At 46.7% G+C, this 23,513-nt stretch overlaps 1 protein-coding gene across 1 annotated transcript in view; it reads right to left on the bottom strand.

The window, feature by feature from the left end:
- Window positions 1-204: 204 nt before the first annotated feature.
- The window catches only part of CD151 (CD151 molecule (Raph blood group)), a 36,589-nt gene continuing 13,280 nt past the window's right edge, over window positions 205-23,513 (bottom strand). Inside the window, exons 2-9 of the mRNA XM_074148949.1 lie at window positions 20,827-20,947; window positions 15,158-15,261; window positions 13,795-13,986; window positions 9,043-9,117; window positions 6,477-6,581; window positions 5,470-5,625; window positions 3,187-3,273; window positions 205-2,361 (exon numbers count right to left, since the gene is read on the bottom strand). Coding sequence (XP_074005050.1) covers window positions 2,302-2,361; window positions 3,187-3,273; window positions 5,470-5,625; window positions 6,477-6,581; window positions 9,043-9,117; window positions 13,795-13,986; window positions 15,158-15,241 — 759 coding nt within the window. The 5' untranslated portion in view covers window positions 15,242-15,261; window positions 20,827-20,947 and the 3' untranslated portion in view covers window positions 205-2,301. The remainder of the gene's footprint in view (window positions 2,362-3,186; window positions 3,274-5,469; window positions 5,626-6,476; window positions 6,582-9,042; window positions 9,118-13,794; window positions 13,987-15,157; window positions 15,262-20,826; window positions 20,948-23,513) is intronic.

The raw sequence follows: 23,513 nt of genomic DNA, 5'->3' as shown, positions 1-23,513 counted from the left end.
CCACAGCGCCCCACGGCGGCAGATCACAACCAGGCTGGCGAGATCAGTGACACGAAGCAGGTTCTTCCCCAGCTTCTTTCTCAGCCTGGTCCCTCAGTCCAGCTTCTGCTGCTACCAAGGAGCTGGTTCCTCAAGGATCTGAGGAATCCATATAACCCCTCTGGCTCACGGTACCCCTTCAGTTTTGCTACACAGAATCATTACAGAATCTTAAGCTTTATTTTTCTATTGGCCAGCAACTTAAACTAGGTTAAAAAAAAAAAAAGCAATGAATATTATTACAAAGAGAAAAAGTATAAAACAACTCAATGGACACAAGCCAACTTACTGTTAATATCTCATTCTTCCTGGCCTCTCCCAACCCTGTACAACATATTTGAAGGGAATGGGTGAAGGCAGCTATGAAGATATGCTTAAAAAACTAGAAATATTGCTTCAAGCAACATGCTCAATATTTTCCTCTTTGTTAGTAGTCAATACTTGTCAGGAACTTGATTATAAAACAAGAAATAATTTAGAGACTTCTCCTTTAGATCATTACACAATAATTTAGATTTCTTTCCCCTCTTTCCTACTGCTGTGGAACCAAGGATACACCTCAGTTCCTCCACCTCTCTTTCTGCATTAGTTAAGGATTATTTCATGGGGCTGATGTTGATGGGGGAGTTTCAGATTGACCTGCTCTGAATTTTAACTTGTCACCCTTTAGCGTCAGTACAAGATTTCTGCTCTGTGAACTAAAACCCCCACGATGCTGCAAGACCGTTTAGGGTTCTGGGTGATTTTGCTTAACTGTCTGCTGCCAAGAGAAAGGGCTCGGCTGGCACCACTAAAATGCCAGGAGAGGGAATAAATTTGTTTCTTTATAAAAGGGCTTGTCTTCACTGCTTAGAAACACCAAAACCCCACATCCCCTTCTGCTTCATGGGTGTAACAGGCGTACCAGGAAGGCAAGAACAAGAGGCACTCAGTTCAGGCTACAACCCTGTTGGCATCATGATGGCACCAAGTCCGTGGCAGCGGTGATGTCTATGTACTGTATGTATCCAGGATCCCAGCGCAGAGAGAATATTTAACTAAACCTATTCCTCTGCAGCAAGCAGACAGCTAACCCAGCACTACCAAATTACCAAGTACACTGGGGCTACTGATTGAAGCTGACTCTCCTAACTTTCTGTTCTGGTTTGAGGCAGTAACCAGTAAAATGGGGTCCAGATCTCATTACAGCCAAAAAACCCTTAGCTGATTAACTAGCTCTTTGGAGGCTGATAAAATATTTGTATATATTAATTTCCTGCCCAAGAGAGACAAGCCTGGAAGTTTTAATTGGAAAAATCAAGCCAAGGGTATCTCTCAACGTGAGAGATGTGAGAAGGTATCCACTAACCAAACAGGCCAAAGGGGAGCAAGATATGCCAGCTCCAGTAACAGGCCAGTTCTTCACCAGACCTCAGCAGGGGATAGGCAGGAGGAAAGAAAATTTTCTCACTCAATAAAACAGACTAGACCCAAAGGAATTGGAAAGTAGTCTGTTGTCTTTGCTCCACAATCGCTGGTAGGCAAAAGGCCTCTTGTGGCTCCTGATGGCACTGTACTGGGGGAAGCTTCAAGGAAGAAGAGGAAGGATTGCTGAGAAATCCTAAGGCACCCGCATCTTGGCAACGTCAGAGTCATGACAAGATTTCAACTGCACCAAGTTGTGCTCCTGATCATCAGGGAGAGTAGCTCCTGCCCCAAGCAACTAGGCCGGCACCCTCTCAGGCAGAGAACGGCTGTGTTAGGACATCGGTGCACACTTGGGAAGAGGGAGAGAAATCTTCCATGCATGAGAGACTCAGCTCTGGCTCCAACTCTGCGCAGAAACATCATCTGTCCTCATAGTCAATGCCTGATGCTGCTGAGGCACTTCTCAGAGAGCAAACCATGGTTCCTGTATAGCATCCTGATACCTTCCTGTTGGCTCAGGAAAAGCCTGAACAGAAATGGCCATGGATTAATCTTGCTTTGTAGTTATATCAAGGGACTGTTTTCGCTAAAGCTTCGAACAGAAGATCTGCAGCTCTTTTGTTTCTTGACAATGAAGAGGACCCGCTGAACTCCTGGGTGCCTTGTACACAACAAGGAGGGTGACTTTCCCCCAAGGGGGCAGGTAAGGCGGTGCATGGTTTGAGAGGCGTTTAATTACAGAGCGAAGTCCTCAGGTTACAGACACTTCTGTGGTGGTGGTGGAGGTGGAGAGTGGTCAGGTTGGCAGGCGCTAAGGGAACTGGCAGAAGGGGAGCAACGGAGTTCCCGCAGCTATTAATACGGTTCTGGCTTTAAACTCTTGTACAAGCAGCAGGTGAAAATCATCCCAAAGATCTACAGGGTACAAAGGGAAGAGAGAAATGCATGGGAAAAAAAGAAAAAAAAAAAAAAAGAATGGATGCAGTGCAGGCAGCAGCTTGCAAACTAACAGCCGGGACCCAGACTGGAGCGGCAGCCAGCTCCTTCTTGGGGATACTGTACTCCAGCTTGCAAAAAGAGGCAGGAGAGAACATAATCTGTGCAAATCCTCCTAATTAATCAGGAGCAGCTTCTCTGGGGTGTAATTTGGCTACTTGCTAGGACAAAGGGGAAGATGAGAAACTCCCAGAGACATCTGCATTGGAAGAAAAGAATATCCTGTGCTCTCCCCTCTAAAATGTGAGTGGGGGGCATCCATATCCTACCCCTTTATTCATCACCCTCTCCCAAATAATTTGCAGACCCACAGTGCCATTGCTCAATATGACACAACTGAGGGAGAAGTTCTGGATGACTTAAAATATTCCTAATGAACCAAAGTAGGAAACTCCTCCAGATGGGCTGCTCAGCTGCATGGGCAACCACAGCACATCCCCACAAGAGGTCTCTCTCAGGCTGCCAAACCGCCTGCCATGGCCAGCACTGCCTTTCCCACAACGCTGGAGCAGAAGTGTCTCCTCACTTGCCCAGCTGGTTGCACTCCTTCACCAGAAGCAAATTTTACAGACCAGCAGAATAGGCTTTTTCTTGGGAGCTAGTGAATCCTTGGGCCCCCAAAGTACCTGGTAACATCTTGCCAGGCAGGGAAGAGCCTAAAACATCCAATTTTTATCATCCCTCAGCTCTAGGGTTGCTTTAACTTCTGCTCAGCACCCCCAAAACTCCACTCAGCCCTTTTACCTGCACACAAGCAATGCTGATCCCCACTGCCCCGATAATTTTCAGATGCTCTTGAATGAAGTTTTCCAGCTTGGTAATGCAACCGCTCTGCAGGATGAAAGGAAAAACATGGAAAATCAGCTTCATTTTAACCTCTTGTTCACTTTAATCCAATGGTTGCAACCCTTGAAAACAACACTCATAAAAAGCACTGTCTTCCCCCAACATCACTGGAAAAGCTACACAGATGACGTAAACTGCACCAAGTTCTGTATTGCTCTGGACCTACTGGCTCAGGAACCACTGAAAAAATCCAAGACGGCTGCTAGCTGGGCAGGAGAAATGAAGAAGAACCAGCCACATCACACAGAGGGAGCGTGTCATTTTTCTCAGAGATATGTAGAGAAAGGTTCCCCCACTCACTGCCTAGCACATGCCTGGAAAGGGTGTTTACTCCCATCAGGCCAAAAGGCCAGGGAAATGTTGCCGAGTGGATCCAGTGCCAAGACCTCTAACGTGACAGGAGCCTTTTAAGAGTAAATTCCTCCCACTGCTATTTATGGCAGCAGGGAGTTTCAGCTTGGACCTGGAAAGCCAAGCTCTGCCTCTGCCTTGCAACTGCATCCTTGGCTGGCAGCGTGATCTTTTCCTCCCTGTTTCAGGCACAAATTTTTGTTGTCATAAGGCAAAAATAAAGCAGTAAGAGCATTCTCTGTTTTTGGGTTGGTTTGTTGGTTGGTTTTTTTTTTGGAAGAGTTCCCTTCATATAATTAAACTGTTTAATCTATTGAGGCAGGTTTCCCATGGTAACATCAAGGGGACTTATTGTGTAGGCTACAGCAATGCCCCAGGGGTGCTGGGGGCCCTCCTGCCCCAGGAGTTTATGGTGGACACAGACACCTACACACACACAGGCAGAGGGAAGGAGTGAGCACATAGCCCTCCAGGGAGGGATGGCAGAGGCCTCACTTTTCCCATGCCAGCATTAGGTTTTAGAGTCAGCCCCAGCTGCCCTGATACGAACTCCTGTTCCCCGATCTGACCCTTCTCTAGGTTTTTCTTCCCCAAAGTCGCTAAAATCCTTTCCGAACTCTGACCGAGACCTCATATCATGATATGCAGCATCTGACTGTAGATCCAAACCTCTCCTTACAGCTTTTTCTCCTTTAGAGCTACCCCAATGTATTTGGCAGCCTGCAGGGCCTCTCTTAATACCGCAGCTGGGCAGCCGCCTCCAGCTTCACCACAGCACAGAGAGAGAATGGGAATTGCCAGCCCTGTCCTTCAAACTGTTGTGGGTTTCTACTCTCAGAAGATCTCGTTGGATCTTGCCTGGAAGGCACAAAACTTATCAGAAAGCTTTCTTCCTGAAGAGCAAAACCCAGCCAAGCAACTGGATGTAAGAGGGTCTTTGGCAGATCAGAAAGACTCCCTGTTCATTCCCCAAAGATAGATGATTGGTTTCCTTTTAGCTGTTTGAGTTGCTTGGTTTAATGGCAGATGTTATTCACACTCCTCTTCAGAGTCCTGCTCAAAGCAGAGACTGTGAGAAGGAATACCTGCTTTGAAAGGCTCTTCATCTACAGCCCTCCTAAACTGTCACGGGATGGGAACAACGAAAAGCTCTCCAGTTGCTGCTCCCCAGGCTCAATACAGCCAACAAAGGTGCTGGTCCCACTGATGAGAAAAAGGATTATGCTACCCCAAAGACAGCATCACAGCGATTAAAGCCAGGTGACAGGACTGGAGGGTGCCAAAATAAACACAAGAACTTATGCAAACTGGATGAATACATGGTCCGAGAGCTACTTGTTTACTTACTCAGCTAGTCTTGGATTCAATTTGCTTCTTCCAGAAGAGACAAGCCCCTCTATCTCCCACTAGAACTGACCTAATAAGTCTGCCACAGGGCCCTCTTTCTTCCCCATATACTTTATCTTCACCCTGTAGGTCAAATCCCATTATCTCAGTCAAGGACCATTTGCACCTCACTGAGTAATTCCAATGACAAGAAGCTGTGCCAAACGCAGGGCTTCCATCCAAGCCAGAACCAACAACCTCTCCCACTTCCCCCTGTCACTAGCATACTCACTAGCAACAAATATAATTTATTATTTTTCTCTATATCTACATATAAAATAATAGCCTAGACGGCTGAAGTCTCAAATGAATTCTGCTTCCTAAGGAATCCTACTGACTTTGAAGCCTACCAACAGTTTGCAGCACCGACTGAACACCCTCACTCCCTGCCCACCTCCTTTACATACTTTGTGACAGGTGGCTCTGAAGCCCTTTTGTCTTTACCTCCTTGTAGATGTTAGAAGGATGGTCTCTTCGGCCACACAGGTCGGTTATTGTCTTACAGCAGCTGTCTGGGACTTTCCGTCCATTGGCCTCTGGAGATTTGATCCACAGGCTGTCAGCCCAGTCTGTGTAGTTGTTGCTCCCACAGCACTTGAACTGTATGTACACAGAGGAAAGGCTGAGCTTGCAAGCACCGCACTTCCTTCTCCCTCCAGCCTCCCACACCAAGTCCTCGGCTTCACTCTCCTTTGCAGAGAGACTCCAGCTATCTCACAGTATTTTTTATTTTTTTTTTTAAGATTACTGTAATGGTCATTAAGTATCTATCTTTCAGCAGCTGTGACTTCTGGTTACTGCTGGGATGAACTGTAACCAGAGCGCACCTGCAGCTGCCTCAGCTCTTAACTACTGGACTGGAGAGTGTTAATGGCAATAAGAGGGTAAGTTTAATTACCAGTTACTATTGCAAATGCACCTGCTATTGCTGTGGCAGTATGCATATAGTATGCTCCATGCTTTGAAAGTGCCCGTGCACAAGGGTTCTTCCTGTGGGAAAGGCTGTCAGAACTGCCCTAACCTGAACCACCCCTGAGCCAGACACAGCAAGCGACAGCGGCAGCAAGGCTCTTCTTTCATTATATCACACTCTCGAGGGTATTGAGCAGCTTAATGAAAAATGTCAGCAATTTCTTCAAAGCTTTGAAGTGGGAAGTAGAAACAGCTGTCAGAGTGACTCAGCAGCTCCAGTTCACTCTGGGAGCAATTCAGATGTTGTTTCCCCAGTGCTACTGGGCACGCAATTCAAAGATCACACCATGCAATTCTGCCAATTGCATGGCCCAGGCTCTGCACCCCACCCAACCTTGTCTTTAATCAGAAGCAGCAGAACATACGCTTAGCATACAGAAGAACCATCTGTATGTTGGATGTCAAGAGCCCACAATGCCTTTTGTTTGATTTTAAGCCCTGCAATTGCATTAATTCTCCCTGCCTTTATAGATACTTACCTCCTGCTGCAGTTTGTCTACTGCGCTGGTAACACTCTCTTCTCCCTCCCTCCGGTACTTCTGGGTCATGGTGTTCTTCAAGTTTTGCTTCAGTTCCATGCTCAGCTGAATGGAAGAGACAAGTGGAATAAAATCACATGGCAAACTCGCACCTCAGAGCAACCCAGAGTCCTGCATACGTTTCATGGCCTTTGCTCCAAGAGAAAAGCAGAGATCCTAGTGGAAGCTACAGCTTCCTTCAAGAACATCCTCCAAGGTTTGACTGGACAGGCTTACTTCCAATTGATTACAGATCATGACTCCATTTTAATAACTGGAAGGAGGTGCTTCCAGACCAAATTTCAGCCTGCGCTACACATCAACATATGGGTCCTCACCTTGAATATGTAAGATTGCCCAGATATGCCTGCATCAAAAGAGAATACAAAATTGTGCCTGCTTAAATATGAATATGCTTGTGAGACCACACAGTTTTCTCCCTCTGAAGCCTGTGTCAAAATACTAAAACCCAAGTCAGTCTTTCCAGGACTAGGAAGAAAGCAGAGTCCTGGGCATGCTGGACTGAAGCCATGTAGTCTGAATAGCTCTTGTATTGGCATCAAAAAGGATGCCACAGGAGGGAATTAAGTGTGTGATTGCAAAAGTACTGCAAGGCTTTTCTTGATAACAGTGACAGAGAGATGAGGTCTGATTTTGGAAGTACAGAACTCCTGAAAGCATCATCATAAACCACTGGAATGTTCAGGTGATTGGATCCAAATATTTATTCCTGTGGAGGCTCTTTTAATCTGAATTCTTCTCGCATATCCAGGTCACAGCCAAAAAGTGCCAAAGAGCTGCATCTTTTTTTTTTGTATCATCCCGGTTCATACAGCAACACTGCTTTGGTCCAACACCTGTGAAATTCTAAGTTTCCGATACCAATAAACAACATCAATATGCAGTTTAGATGGGGGTCAATAAATGAAACAGGTGGGTAGCCTCTTTACGCACCTTTTATTCCACACAGTAAACAGGCAATGAGAGGTCAAGTATCGGGTTATGCTGAAGTATGCAAAATACAGTCTGGAATTTATTCTCCCTTTAAAACACTGTTTTTTTCCAGCCCCATGGGTCAAATGGGGACAACATAACAGAGATAAGAGGCTTCACTCATTAATATTTGCAAAATGCTTTGAGATCCTGGGCTGGGAAGCTCTACAGAAGTGCAAAGAACTTAGTGTAATAAAAAGAAAGGAAAAGATTCAGCAGCTGGAAGGCATCAGAGGCAAATAAAGTGGAGAGTCCATTAGCAGAATTATTACTTGGCAGAAAAGCAGTTACCTGCGGGCTCACGGGGAAGTACTGCGGCATGGAATAGAGATAACAAAAGAAACAGTTTAGACACACACATGCAAGCCTTAAGACACCACAGCAAGGGCTGAAATAAAAACAGTGGCAAACAGCAAGTAGCCTGCAACCAGGAAAGAAGGGGGAGTTACCAGCCAGAGTGCAAGGGGAAGTGCAGCTACGGACTAGAGATGCCTGCGACTGATCAAGGTATTCAAGGGTACAGCTCCGAACATGTCATCCCTTATTTCTACCTAAGGATCAGCTCCTCTTCAACCACTATCATATATAAACCTTGTGCCTTTGCATGGATGGATGGATGGATGGACAGACCTCAGCATCTTGCCATGCCTGCCAGGATTCATCTTTCCCTGTTAAATATTGTGCCACTGATCTCTCCTGGTAGGAGCCAGCACAGTTTTTTGGCTCCTCACAAACCACCAGTGCCCATCTTAGTGAGACAAACCACAGAAAGCCCAAGAGAAAAAAGGAATGGCAAGGAATCCTGGCAGTGAAGCCAACAAGATCAGATGTCCATCTGTTTTTCAGACAGCCACTTCACAACAATCCTAATTTGCCGTTTCAAATCAATTTCCAGACACGAGAGCAACTTCCCAGGCTGTTTGTGCCTTGGTGGCTAAACTGCCTTTGAAAGCAAAGCGATGACTTAAGCCTTTGCTCTCTGCAACTGCAAAAAGTGCCAGCTAGAACTGCAGCTGTTGGGAGCTTCTGCTGTTCTCCAGCCCCTCAACCAGGCTGGTTAAGCAAAGCTCTCAAAAACTTCTTGACCTTAAAGGACCTCCCAGTGGGACCAGTTCAAAAGCATGGCAACTAGCTTGCTGGAAGCAGCAGGAACTGTTCCTATGTCCTGAATATACTAAGTTGCACTAATGTATTTCAGTTGCTTGCACTATGCCTTGAAGAGTGTTAGGAGAGTTCCTAGGTCTACACAACCTCAAAAATTGTCTTCTACAAGGCTCCGCAGAAAAGTGGCGCACAAACGTGAACTACAGGAAGGAGCTGAGCAGTCTCCCTAGAGTAACCACCACCACTTTGTCAAGAACAGTAAATAATTCAAGGTCTTCTGTATGGAACGGGGAGTGAATATGGACATGTGGAAAGGTGAACCAGAAACTAGGTCCCAAGCCTCCAAGCCCAATTCTGGCTGGAGAAACGGGATGACAAACAGTTGTTTTCTCTCCTTGGTTGGAGTCTCTCAGGACTAACACTCACTCACCTGCTGGTAGTAGATATAGGCCAGGATTCCAGCAATGATCTCCAGGAGAAAGATGCACAGCAACAGTATGAAGTACTGTAAAATAATGGGAAAAGTAGGACATTAGAACGGACTGTAAGGAGGTGCTGGGAGCCAGCTTTTCATTAGCTGGTAAAATGAATGGTTGTCTTCATCGATGTTTTTCTGCAGCCCTGTTCAAAGTCAGGGACTGGGATTAATATCTCAATAGGGTAGGAAAGGAACAATCCCACAGGTTAAAAAAAAAACCAACACCCGTACCACAGTATAACTGAAGACAAGCAGCAGCAAGTGTGAGTTTAACTCACAGAGCCAGAGGGATATAGAGGATGAAAAAGTGCAGGCAACAGAGATAAGATCACTGCACAAAAGAAAGTGGTTGCTGGATAACCTATGACTCACTCAATATCATAGAAAACATCTGATTCTGACATCAATACAAAAAAATCTGAAACTTTTGCTTGTTTTGATATTGTTTAGGGCATTTCACCAAGTTACTAAGGAGCAATGTATGTTATGATGATGATTCAATAAAGCAATAGATGGCCCATTTCACCAAGGCAGACCACCTAAGCGTAAACCACAGATTTATGTTCCCAGTGATTTCTGTGGGGTTGAACCACAGGCTGAAGGGCACTATGGAAGCAGATGGACTCCACCACTGATTCACTCAGGACTGTGACTATACATTCTGCTGAATTAGGATCTAGAGGGAAAAACTCAGTATCTCAAAATCAGAGTGAGAAGAGCTCTTAGAAGACTAAGAGAACACTGCTATTTCTTAAAAGGGCTTAATGGCAGTGAAATGGGAAGGGATGTGCCCTGCTTACCACAAGGATAATCAAATGGACAGTACAGAAAACTGTTTGGGAGCACTGTTCCTATACATAAACCATTCCTACACACAAATCTATTAGCAGGAAAATGTGTACTAGATTAAAAGGACTGGGCAGGCCTGAAGACAGGGGGTGATGTGGCCTCATCCTCCTTAGGGTCAAAGAGAGCTTTTCAGGAGGAACCCCTGTCCTGACACACAGCCCCTGCCTTGCTCCTAGTCAGCAATGAACAGTTTCTTTACAGATCCAGGCTGTTCTATGACTGTTACTAAATTAATCCTTCTGTAGATAAAGCTGAAGATACACCAGTTTTAGCCATAACAAGGACCTCATGCTAAGTCCCTGTAAAAGCTGACCTCCCCAGGACAGAATAAACAAAATATTATCATTTCTTATTTTACCCCTAAGCTTAAAAAACAGGTTTTCCCAAGGGATGAAGGAAACAGTTCCCTACAACTGTAACTGGACATCAAACCATGTCTCCCTGGCACAAAAAAGGACAGTGAAGACCTGGACACAGCAAGCTGACCTACACAGTATAGATGCCTTTTGTTGCACGAAGGTTACACTCCCACTGTGCACCCTCCTTCACTAGGTATTTCCAAGCCTCTTTACAGGAGTGAAAGGACACAGACCTAAACACTCAGGATTCCTATTTTGCCCCTGTTGGGATTCAGCAGCTGCGAAGGGTGAACAGCTGGGTTTTATCTGCAGAGTGGGCTTTAATCTGAGCACACAATCTCAGGCTTTCACTTCCCAGCCCCACACTCTCCCCCCCAGCAGCCAAACGCTGCAGACGTCTGTACAAGGTACCCATTCATACCAGGAGAATGAGTCATCCAGAGGAGTTCGGGATAGCTAAAGGCTGGTCCCAACACTCCCAGGAGGTTGAAAGGGGGCAAGAAAGGACTGGCATGCCTTGAGACAAAGGCTGGCTTTCTTCTGATGGGACCTAGTTATGCCCTAACTGCTCTGACATCACCTCTCTGCCAAGGAGGGGGCAGAAGAGTGGGATGATGCTGAGAACAACCAATGAACTGGAAAGCTTTTTCTTCCCTGCTCCGTGTCCTCATGTCAGAGGCATTCAGGTAGAGCTAAGCTGCGCCACCACAGCTCAGCTCATTGTGCAGGCTTATGGTGGATAGAAACAAACACGTATCCAGCAGACCTTAAACAATTTGAGTCGCAAGGCCCTTATAAAACCTTGTAAGGGAGGTTAGTGCATCTGCCACCCAGGCATCCGAACTGTCTCTGCTGATATACTGCATCATTACCCTTATCTCAGTCTCATCACTCCCTCAGGGCCACTTCCAAGTATCACGTTGAAATAGGGGAGCAGCAGCTTTCGCTCTGGACATACAGAGCTCAGGGCTGCTATCCTTCCTCTTCATCAGGAATTGCAGGGCTTTCTTACATAGATCTGCTCTGGAAGGAGCAGGCCAACTCCAGTATGGAGCTGCGGGGACACGCCCTACTCACCTCCCAAGAGGCTATGGAACAAGTCAGAAATGTGGGATCACCCAAAGGCCTATAACAGACACATGCCTGGACCTGGGTGAGCTCTGGGCAAAATTTACTCTTACTCTGGCTCCAAGCCAGAGTCAGGGCTGCCTGGCATCTCTTCAAGACCTAGAGGACCCAGATTTCTTCCATCCAGCTTCAAGTGAAGTGCCAAGCTTTAGTGTGTTTTCTCTGAATAACCCAAAGAATGGTTCGACCCGCCTACAATCCAAATCGCTCTCTGGAGAGATCTTTCCACTACATGAAGAAGAGATATATTGCTGATTTAGGAGTACAGTTGCTATCTCACTTCAGTGGGAGGGCTCCAGGATGAAATGCAGCAGGAACAGAAATCATAACCAAGGCGTTCCCTTCTCCCTATCCAAAGTAGCTAACTAGAAGTGGCAGCATGAAGGGCCAAGCCTCAAGTCATTCTTTACATGCAAGGTCTTTTATTTGATGAGTCCTTTCCTGAGACTCCTGCTTGCATACTTTTGTGTATGAAAGTGTACGTCTCAACTGAAGTATAATGTAGCAGTGGTTTGTGTGCTTGTAAAGAGCTGGACTGCAGCATCTTGTAGCCAGCCAGGCTACAGATCCACTGCCGTGCCAGCTCACGGAGCCAGAGAAACTCCACATCTGCTACCCAAGCCTCAGCACATCACCTGGCTGAAGAGGGGCATGAGGAAGGCAAATAAGCAATGACATAAAAAAAGGTAGCACAGATGTGACTGATGAGCAAGGAATACTATGAAAAGCCTTGAAGCGGGCCCATAAAACTCACAGTTAGGTAGAAAGGCAGCAAAAAAAATTCACAGCTAAGTCTTTTACAGAAATAAAACTAAAAACCAGATATGCATTTTACAAAGAGCACCCACAGCTGTCAATAATTGATTTTTAAAAGCCCCAAGGAGGAACTGGGGAGAGTGGAGAGTGCCGCTTACAGCACTCCTTCCCATACCTGCATGGGCCTCTGGTACAGAGAAATTGGGACAGGCTGGCACAGACCCCAAGGCACTGACTGTGAAGCTGTCAGGATTACTGTCTGAGCTCAGAGTTGGCAAAGGCCCCTAGCCAGGCTCACCCAGCCCTGGCAAGCACAGCCCTATCTCTTGTGCAGATTACTCACCAACAACCAAAGCAGAGCACAAGAAAGAAGAGACAATAGGCCTGTCATGACCAGCCACTCTGAAAGGATGCGTGGTGTAAGGACATAGAGTGACCTTTTGTTCCCAAGAGACAATTATTAGTTTTCTGTGGCAGAATAACAAAGAAAACTCCACTGGATAAATCCACAGCTTCTGGCTAAGGCAAAAAGACAAAGGGAGATCTCTTTGGCATGGAAAGTAAGTGAAGCAAGACAAAAACGGACTGCCACAGACCAGAAGCCTAATGAACAAGCACCAGCAATGCATGCACTGTGTCCTCCTCTGTGTTTTATTGTCCCTTCCTGGCCCTACTCTGCCTCTCACAGGGATTACCAGGCCTTCAAAGCAGTGGTACAAGCATCAGACATGTTCATGCTCCTATTTCTGCTCTTCTAGCCAAACGAAAGAAGGGAAATGGCATAGTCAGGTGAATGAAGATTTTCAAAGTAAGGAGCTGGTGAAGAGTTGCTCAAGTATCCTTTTCTGTAACTGCAAATCAAAGAGCCACTGATTGTTATTTCAATCACTGCACTCCCCAGTGTAGCCAAGGTACTAAAAGGGACTGCTGCCACACTCCAGAATGGAAGCGAGATTTGAGAGGGAGGAAGTGGAATAGAAACCTTAGGGCTGGTCAAAAACTTCAGTGTAGGTAGGTGAGCAGGGAGCTCAGGAAGTAACACAAGGAATGGCGTAAAAGAAGCAACAGATTATCACGACAGTGTGGCATTTTTTATGGAAGCAAAACTAACATAGTTTTTTGCAACTAACGAAAACATTCCTTGGAAATGTTCTGATTTTCGACAACCAAGCGAAAAAGCGTGTTAATTTGGCTTGAACCTAGTGTTATTAAAAGACAATTTTGTTACAGGTCTCTCTTATTTTCCTCTCTCCACTTTCCAAAAGAGAATATGGGATGGGCAGGGAAGAACACAGAGACAAAAGCCACAAGATTTTGTTTTGAATAGTTTCAAATAGACATTCTTACACAAAGTATTGGTATTACGACTATACTTGGCACTTTTGAACCATGCAGTGGTAAGCACATTCTTTGGGTGGATGAAAGGAAATGCTCTGCAGCAGAAACTGCCCCCTAAGACAAGGTTATGAGGAGCTGGAGGCCTTAGTGGCATTTGCTCTAGGACAAACAAATAAGGTTGGTGCAGAATATAACCAAGGTGTTTCCCTCCCAGTATGATTCAAGATAAAATGGGGTGATTCCTTCTCCAAACAAAAAAACAAGCAAAACTTACCACTCTTAGCAAATTCCGACGCTCTTTGAAGGTGGCACAGCAACCAAGGATGCCAGTAACCATGACAACCACCCCAGCCACAACCAGAATATAAGCAGTTGCCGAATACGTGCTGGAGGAGAGCAGGCTGATGTAGTCACTCTTCTCAGCTAGGGTCCAGGTGCCCACTGCCATTACGGCCCCACCAGCCAGCTGGGTAGAGAGAGAAGCAAGCAAATAAGAGGCAGCAGATGCATGAACTTCCTCACCTCTCAGAGCAAATGGACTGAGATACCAGGATGTGCCTCAGCTCCACAAGATGAGTCAAAGATGATCTACACTAAAGGAAGGACTCCCAGAGGTCTCACTGGGACCAGGAGCAGGCCCCAGTGCACTGGGAGAGGCTGGGCTTCAAGGTGGCCAGTTTTGCACCCCAGGCAGCCTGAGATGCAAGCTATCTGGAGCATCCACCTGTGCACAGCAGTTCATACTCAGACCAAAGCCTTCCCAAATGTAGCCACACTGTTATCTGGGCAAATATGAAAAAATGCCAAATGTATTGGGGTGCTACCTAGCAGAAGAGGGGAAGAAAACAGCTTTACATCAGCAAGCTTTCCCCTGTTTGTCAAGGAGCAAGACTACCAATAAATGACAACCGTGCCCAATACTTCCTTCCTAGACTATACATCTGGGGAGGAAGCAGTCAAGGAGCTCAACAGCCTAGCTGATTAAACTCCAATCCTTGCAGTAAATGAACACAGAGAAGACTAACCAGACCCCTAGCAATCCCTTCTCTCTTTGCAAGCCTTGTGTTTCTAGAGGGTTTTATGCAGCTTCTAGTAAGCTCAGACAGAGCTTTCCTTAAAGGTCTGACCTGGGTGCTCCAATGTTCTGTCCCAGGCAGCATAGAAAAAAACCAATCCTTTGGGATCAGTACCTTTCTGGTGGAAAGCACGACTCTAGGAAGCTCTGCTGTGGACCCAGCTGCAAGAAGGTGTTTGTTACTCTTGCTCTAGCTATCCCACCCCACTGCCAGGACTTCCTCTGCCATTTTGAGGAGGACGAATGGCAAGGCAGTGGAGTCAAAAAGCAATCCATGTGAAAGAACAAGGCAGAGACACAGCATGGTTTCAGGCTTCCTGTTATTTTACATACTTAATAACATGACCTAGAAGCAGCCAGAGACTACAGTGTCAGACTGTAACTTCTGCAGCCTGAGCAGGCAAGCCCAGGGGATGGGATTCCATCCCACAGGACGAAACCTGTGTCCTACTGATGTCACTGCTTTTTGCCAAAGTCTTCATCAAGCCCAAGATTTCTGTGCTCCTGACACCAAAACTGCAGTGCCATCTCAGTGCCTCTGACATACACTGAAGCTTCTTACCCAGAAAAAAAAGTTGAAGATGAAGAGTAGGTACTTGAGACAGATGGTCCCACATGTTTCCTTCTTTTCCGTATACTCACGCATCTTTCTTGCTCAGCAAGTTCCTGAAAAAAGAATCAGAAAAGCTTGAGTCAGTTGGTCATCACACCCCCTTCCCCAAAAGGCCAGCATTTCTACTCTCCTCCTGCAAGGCCTCTCACTTCCGACCTTTTGCTGAAGTAAGCTAGTGAGCAAACCATTCAAGTGACTACAGGGATGCCAGACAGTGCTTGCTTAGATAAAGAGCTCTTGTATCCATTTGGGTGACCTACACAGCACGAGACCTCACACAGTGTGAAAGAGAGGCAGATGGTACCAGCATGTGGCCTTCCTGTACTGCCTTCATCCTCCATCTCTCTCCCCATCCTGCTGTCACTTCTGAAGACTCATTTTCCTTTAGATCAATACTTGCAGTGGAGGGATCAGACCTACTGTTGTGCGAGTGGTCAAGCCAAAACCATTAATTATGATAAAAGTTACGGTGAGAAAACTTCGGTATAGTTCATGCTCACTTTTTCCTATCTGAACTGAAATCCCAGACCTGTTATCCAGAAAAATCCTAGTATCTGGCTCCTGACTGCTGCCTGCAACTGCTGCTTCTGAAAGCAGTGACAGAAACCTCTGTCTTTGACATTTATGGAATAATCTGTCCCCAAAGAATATTCTTTCCTCATTGGAATTAGTTACAACTGCCTTAAATAGATCTCTCTCTAAGTTTGGGGTATTTTTAATCTTTGCAGCTATAACTGGGAACGTACTTGTTATCCACTCAAATGCCCTATCCTTTTTGAACTCCAACAATATGTTGGAAAAATTCTCTTCTTCCCTCTGCTTATTTCTCATGGCCCTTCTCACTGGCCAGCTGTCTCCTAGGGCAGCTGTCCCTGCTAGTGAGAGGAAGAAACAACCATTGGTTTCAGATGATCTGACAGCACAAAATGCCACTGCAGATACTTAATGACTGGGAGTTCATTGCAGGTCAATCCTAGTGCAGCATTACAGATCTGCTACACTCCTGAGCAGGTTTCTCACAAGTAGGTCTGCAGCGAGTGCAGCTCCATGTTGCTTCAATGCCTCTTCACTGCCTCCTGTGGATGCCACAAAGTCTGAACCTCTTGAAAAAAAATATTCTCACCACTCCCTGACCAGGCAGAGAGGACAAAGGCATTGCTCAAATCAGAGCTCCTAAATCAGCAATTTCCCTGGAAGCAGACAGGCAAACAGCCTCTCCTTTTTTCCAGAGGCATGGAGTTCACGCTCATTTAAATTACAAAACTTCTTCCCATAAGAGATGCAAGCTTCCTCCGGGGAACCACTGTGGCTGCAACCCAGCCATGCAGTACAGACACTCATCTACGCTGGCAACCCCACTGCAAAACACCTGACAGTAAAGAAAGCCAGCAATGGGTACACACAGCCAGGCTGCACATCAAGTGGCTCTCAGGCTGGGTCTGTCAGTCAGTATTATCTTTGCTGCTGCATTGCTAACATCTGGCTTCAGAGCCAGATGAACCAAGGCTGGGAACAGCAGCTGCCCATTCTGCAGCATAACCGCATTTTATTTGCAGGGAACTGTTTCCTTTTGCTTCACACCAGCCCACTCGAAGACCCCAGCCAGGCCTGTACGAAGGCTAACAGGGAAGGCAAGCTGAGAACACACCAACAGTCCCACCCATGCCTGTCCACCGTCACCATTTCACAAGAAAACATTTTTCTCTAGAATAACATCTGGCAACAACAGTTGGCAGCAGAAAGCTGTTTCACTGGCAAAAGGAGCAGCTCTGAGACAGTGGCATATATCAAGGGGAATAACTCTTCAAAGTTATCTTATCTTCAGAAGAGATCAGAACCTCCAGCAATGCTCAGATTAATTACCACATTGCAGCATAAAAAGGCCTGGGGCAGTGGGAGGAATGGATGCTGGTGGCACCCAATGTGCTGAACAGACTTGTAAATTCTCAATGAGAAGACGCCCCGTGAATGCAACGTTCACGGAAGGTGACAGATTTACAGTTCCCAGAGGCTTAATTTAGCCACAGAACAGGAATGGCAGCAGTGATGCAGATTCCCACAGTCACATACACCTGCACAACCCAAAACAGCCCAGACCCAAGAGATGCCCTCCAGTAACAGATTCTAAGGGTTGTGCCTGGCTTTTTGCCCACCCCTGCTAACATCAGACCGTATGTAGAGGAAAATGCACCACAGGTTTGCTGAGACTGACCCTGGTTCACATGACTGACAGCCAGGGGATGGTAACAATCCTTACTTTCCTTGGGCCAGCTCCTTTGCCCAGTTCCCCTCTTGCTCCAGAGGATTTCAGGAACCTTTCCCCCTTCCCCTCAAAGTATGTCCCCTGTGAAAAAAATGCCACTACAGGTATTCCTGTGTATCACCATACAGTAGGTGCTGGGCCCTAGTGAGGGATGCTAACTTGTCCCTCCTTCTGATCCAAGAACCCATACATTCCAGACCGAGCTGCATCCTGCTCTCAGTGAGGACTTGGGCAGAGACATAGCTGAGACCGTACTTTCACTCAGATGACAGACAGTCTGAAATTCCCCTCAAGACTGCACGTCTTGCTCCACCGCGCGCCGTGTACATGTCTTTCACGCAGCTCAGCTTCACCACTGGCAAGAGAAGATCTGTCTGTTTCCAGAAAGCTGGCAGGGAACAGCTGCAGGTTTATAAAGCACAGCGATTCACGCAGGGATGGCAGGCCATGAATCAGAAAGCAATCAGGGCTGTCTCCTGTTTGATCTATCCATCCTAGCCAGGAGCAGAGCTGATGGCACTGGCTGCCTCACCCAGAGAGCTATTCAGGGAAAGGCAGCTCTCTCCAGACCCTCTTTTTGGAAGTCACATGTTTGTGCTCCATCTCACACAGGGTAGCCTGCAGCCTCCGGTCGCTTGGGAAGACTGGTCAGGCTTCAGTGAGCTATGGTGGTCTTCAGGGAAAGCAAGTGAGGGCAGGAGATGCCAGTGAGATGCCTTTCCCAAAGAGCGCAGGCAGTGGAGAGGTGAAACACAATCTGCCTCGCGGGCTAAGGGCGACTCTGGGCTCTGAGCCTCACCATCCGAAAAAAGCACAGAGGTGTTGATCTGCACTACCCCACCAGGATGAATCTGGGGGGCCTCATCCTGAATTCACTGATGTGACCAGGGTCTCTTGGCTTCAGTCATCTTTATAACAGACCCTCAGAAGTGACACGAATCACTCTTGAAACCAGACAAGAACAAGCAACATTAATTAACACATACGATTATATTCTATTTTAAAACACTGAGGCAAAGGTCTATTCTGAATCACATCGATAACTACAAAGGAACTCTCCACTGGACAGCAAATGGCGAGCTATGCCACAGGGGTGTTTTACAAATGCATAAAAACATATTCATCAGACGTGAGCTCCGTAATGGGAAGCGCTTTGCTAACTGAAAAAAGTAGTTAAGCACTTCCATAGTGAAGTTCACTTGGTCCAGTCCAAGAGACAGTGGCTTCATCAGCAAGTTAAATTTAAAGCAAGCAACCATGGGATACAGGCTGTGAAGTTTAGTCACACAGTGAAGAGAAGTATTTTTATGTAATTCACCAGAAATCAACAACAAGTTCTTACTATGCCCACACACACTGCAATGGAAGTGACAAGGAGAAACAATGCTCTAAGTAAAATAAAATACACAAAGATGGGAGGGAAAAAACAAGGACAAACTCAGAGCAACAGAACTTGTACATGAAAGGGAGGGGTAACAGCTTGAAGATTAATTCAAGAAACTGGAGTTGAACAGCTTGAATCCAATTCTCCGCTCTGACACACACTTTCTGCGTGGCCTTGGACAAGTCCCTTAGTCTGCCCCTTGCCTCTGCTCTTTCTCCCCAGAGCAGGACCCTCATCTTTATCTAAACCCAGTGATGTTGTAAGGATCTGCACTGAGAACCCCTGCTGACAGAGGAATGCCAGCTGAGAGGCATGACAGGCTCCAGATGACTGGTGTACTGGCAAAGCCCTACAGCAACACAATTTTACTGCCTCGAAAGTGCTTTTCCCAGTATAGGCTACTTTGGCCAGTGAACTGGAACAACCTCTTTTCGGGGTTAGTGAAATCCATACTTATAACGAGAGGACTGTCTAGTAAAGCAATTTTGGCAACCATTTATGAGGCAAGCTGACTCAAACACATCAAAGATTGCAAGATGTTGGTAACGAAGTATAAGAAAATGGAGTAATAGCAAAGCACCTACACGAAGAGCAAGAAGGAAAGGATGACCCAACTATACAAATATCTCAAAAAAAGACAAAAGAAAAAGAGAGTGAGCTCATCGTGCCCTATCTGACTGCAAGCCACAACCTCCCAGCTGGGTAAGAACACACGGTGCAAGGCAGGGGTCAGTTCAGAAGTGAAACCACTCCACGGCCTGATTTTCTTGGGCTCTCATCCTACTGAGACTGAACTCTTAAGACAAACTGGACATCAGGAACACACCAGAAGTTGAGCAGTTCGGCTCCAGTTCCAGGTGCTGAGCACCTGGGAACACAAACACTGCACAACAGCTGTTTTGTTGCACTGAGCCACCTAAAATCTCAATGGCAGGACTTGCTCTGGTATCCCACATAAGACCACTGTATTTTTATTTGCAGGCCCAAAGGTACATACAGGCACGCACCCACATTCCAGCTCAGAAAGCACGTGGCATGCACACACACACACTCCTGCTGGCTAGACATTCATTTAGTCATCACAGGCAGGGCTTGGTACATTTGCCTCAACTTGCACAGTAACAGTACTTAATTAAACAGCAAAGAAAGCCAGGCCTGCAGGCTTTTTCTGCATAACCTGCCCTAAAGCAGCATCTGACAGATAGGGAAGAAACAATGCCAAAGCAAATGAAATTGCTCCCAGGACATTAAAAGCATCATTATTTTTAAGTATTGATTTTTGAATGATAACAAGAAAAATGGTATCCAACGCATCAGTGACGTCTATTACATAGATAACTCCTATGCCAGAAGTTAGCTAACTTCTAACATCTTTGCCAACAAACACAAGAAAGACTTGCTGCAGGAAATCCTGCTGCACTTATGCTGCTATGAAAGTGCAGCTGCCAAAGTGCTGCAAGTCCAACACCATCAGCCTCCTGCCAATGCAGCTGCCTCACACTCCCAGTAGGCACGTTGCTGGCGTGGAGACCAAGGTTCGGCTATCCTGTAGTCTATCTGAGCTGGGCCAGATAACCACAGCCCTGAGGCAGCTCTTGGCAAACAACACAGCTGTCCTCCCCTCGGTATGTGCAATGCAGGTGTAGGCCAGACCTCATTCTCCAGCAAGGCTAAACTGCAACCTTTGAAAGCATGACCTCTCTAAGTTCCCCCTGTGTAAGATGAAAATATGACAGGCCCCACTGCTTTACCAAGCCCACTGAACACCCTCAGAAAAGGCCTCCAGCTGCTTATCAACTTGCCAGCACATCTCTCTCAGCCCAGGAAGCAGCCAGAAGTAATAAAGTGAAGCCTTCCCAGGAGAGGAATCCTAAAGCTTGCAGGTGAAGAGCTCTGATTTACACAACTACCAAGTGCCATCATCCACCCCCAAACCAATAGCCAACATGGGTCAACAGTCTTGACGCTGACCTTTCACCACCAAAGCAGCTCACAGAACCAGTGTAAATGTTCAGTTCTCTTCAAGTGCTTTCTTCCACACGCTTTCTTCTTGCTGGCTCCAGTCCTCTGCTGGATTCAGGAAAGCAGAAAGCTGAAAAAGAAGAGATGCAGAGACTCATCAACTATCTCAAAGACTATTCTGGAAAACAATATTTGATAATATCCTTCACCATCAAGTCCTCCTTTTAATAGAGAGCACAAGATTTTAGAATACACCTTATGAATGCATTTGATTAAACTGGAAGGTGTGCAAGGCTAACGGGAGAACAAACAGCAGCAGTGGGGAGTGTGAAGACCTGTCAATGGTAGGAAGCTGTCAGAACAGGTTTATATTCACTGCTGCATCCTGTAAATGCTGCTATCCTTTCTGTCAAGGCTGTGTACACACAATGACAGCTCATTCTGGTGCAAAGGACCTGAAAGTAACTCCATGAGAAAGCTCAGAAAGAAGACCCGTCTTGTGGAGTGTGAAGCCCTAGCTGGTGTTAGAGCCTCCAAGTGATCATCGCTTCTAGCCCACCCAGGGAAACTACCTGGGAAGAGGAAAAAGGCGAGCAGACAGTACCAGAACTCATTGTATGCATCCATCCTCTGCTCCCAGGGCTCAAGCGCTAAGATACAGAGCACGAACCAGGGCAGGGCCCCCACAGAGGAAAAGCACGCTAGGAACCCGCCGTTTTCTCTATCCCTGCTGAAGCATAATCAAGACACAGGTCATTAAGCACTATGGCAGGCTCTGCTGGAAACGGCTCCCCTGAATTCATCTGCCTCTGCCAGCCCTCCTAGCGCAAGGCTTAAACCTCCCAGTGCAAATGCATAGTTACTTCCTCAGATAAGCCAAAGGAACGTGCTTTCAAACTTAAAGGAGTTACTTCACTGCAACCTTACTACTTTTTTGACATTGAATCACAGAATGGTTTGGATTGAAAGGGATCTTTAAAGGTCATCTAGTTCAACCCCCACCCCCCTGCAACGAGCAAGGACATCCATTACTCCTTGTCCTATCACTGCAGGCCCTACTAAGAAGTCCATGTTGCCAGTCTTGCTTATTGGGGACAGGGGTGTGTGTGCACGCTTTCTTTGACCTTCCTTTTCTGGCTGACATGCCTGTAGAAGCCCTTCTTATTATTCTTTGCGTCCCTTGCCATGTTCAGGTCCAGCTGCGCCTTGGCCTTCCTGACCCCATCCCTACACAACCAGGCAGCGTCCCTATACTCCTTCCCAGGATACCCATCCCTGCTTCCACTCCTTCTGCACTTCCCTTTTGCAGGTCTCGACTCAGCCATGTTGGTCTCCTGCCTTCCTTTCCTGATTTCTTACAGTTGGGAATCAAGAGCTCTTGTGCTCTATGGAAAGCATCCTTAAAGATCTGCCAGCTCTGTTCTACTCCCTTGTCCCTGATGGCAGTTTCCCAGGGGTCTCATTGGCTATCTCCTTGAAGAGCTGGAAGTTTGCTTTCCTCAAATTCAGGGTCCTGACTTTACTCTTCATCTGACCCATACCCCTCAGGATTGTGAACTCCACCAGTGCATGATCACTGCAGCCCAGGCTGCCTGCAATCTTGATGTCACCAATTAGCTCACTTGCCTTGGTGACCACCAACAGGTCCACTATCACATCCCCTCTGGTTAAGACTGTCTATTACCTGGCTTAAGAATCTACCCTCAATGCACTCCAGAAGTCTCCTGGATTGCCTACAGCTTGTCATGCTACTTCTCCAGCAGATGTCAGGGCGGATGAAGGTCCCCAGCACGATGAGAATCTGCAAGCGTGATGCCTTCTGTAGCTGGACTAAGAAGGCTTTGTCAATAGGCTCCCCTTGATCAGGCAGCCTGTAGTAGACACCAACCGCAAGGTTCCCTTTGTTTCCTTGGTCTCCAATCTTTACCCATAAGCTTTCAACCTGCTCATGGCTGTTCTTCATAGACAGCTCTTCACAATCTATCCATTTCTTTACATAGAGGGCAATCCCTCCACCTCTCCTTCCTCACCTGTCCCTTCTGACCAGCTTGCAGTCACTGATAGCAGTGCTCCAGTCATGGGATTCATCCCATCAGGTTTCAGTAATGGCAACTAAGTTGTAGTTTCCAGCAGTACAGTGGTTTCCAACTCCTCTGGTTTGTCACCTATGCTGTGTGCATTGGCGTAGAGGCATTTCAGCTGCGCTGTTGGCCATGCCACCTTTTTAGAGGAACACACCTTAATTCCTTTGAGGTATTTCGCCGGTGTTTCCCTGTTGGCTCCTATTACCTCAGAAGCCCCTGGCTCCTCTCTGTAAGACTTCAAATGTGCTCCAGTGTACCCAGCAGGTCTCAGTGCAACAGACTGAGGGCCCTCGCTAGCACCCCATCCCTCTAAGCTTGGCATGTCGTCCCATGGCTTGTCATTTCTGTCAGGCAGCTAGGCTGCATAAGGCTGCTGTACTGGAAAATGCCTCTAGCATCCCCTCTGTCCCCTGCTTTTCCAAGCTGGAGGGTCCCAAACCTTTTGCAATCATATGTAGTGCCACATCCTCAGCCATCTCACCCTCATCCCACAGCAGGCAGGTTCGATTCTCCCTGCAATCTGTAAGGAGAGGGGAAGAGAACAGCAATTATTCCTCCCTAACCTGCCTGTTTGGATGCTGAATTAACGATCCTTTGATCTACACCCTGACA

The sequence above is a fragment of the Numenius arquata genome, chromosome 6, assembly GCF_964106895.1.
Source record: "Numenius arquata chromosome 6, bNumArq3.hap1.1, whole genome shotgun sequence".
Lineage (NCBI taxonomy): Eukaryota > Metazoa > Chordata > Aves > Charadriiformes > Scolopacidae > Numenius > Numenius arquata.
The sequence above is the reverse complement of the archived record's forward strand: the minus strand, read 5'-3'. Positions and strand labels throughout refer to the sequence as shown.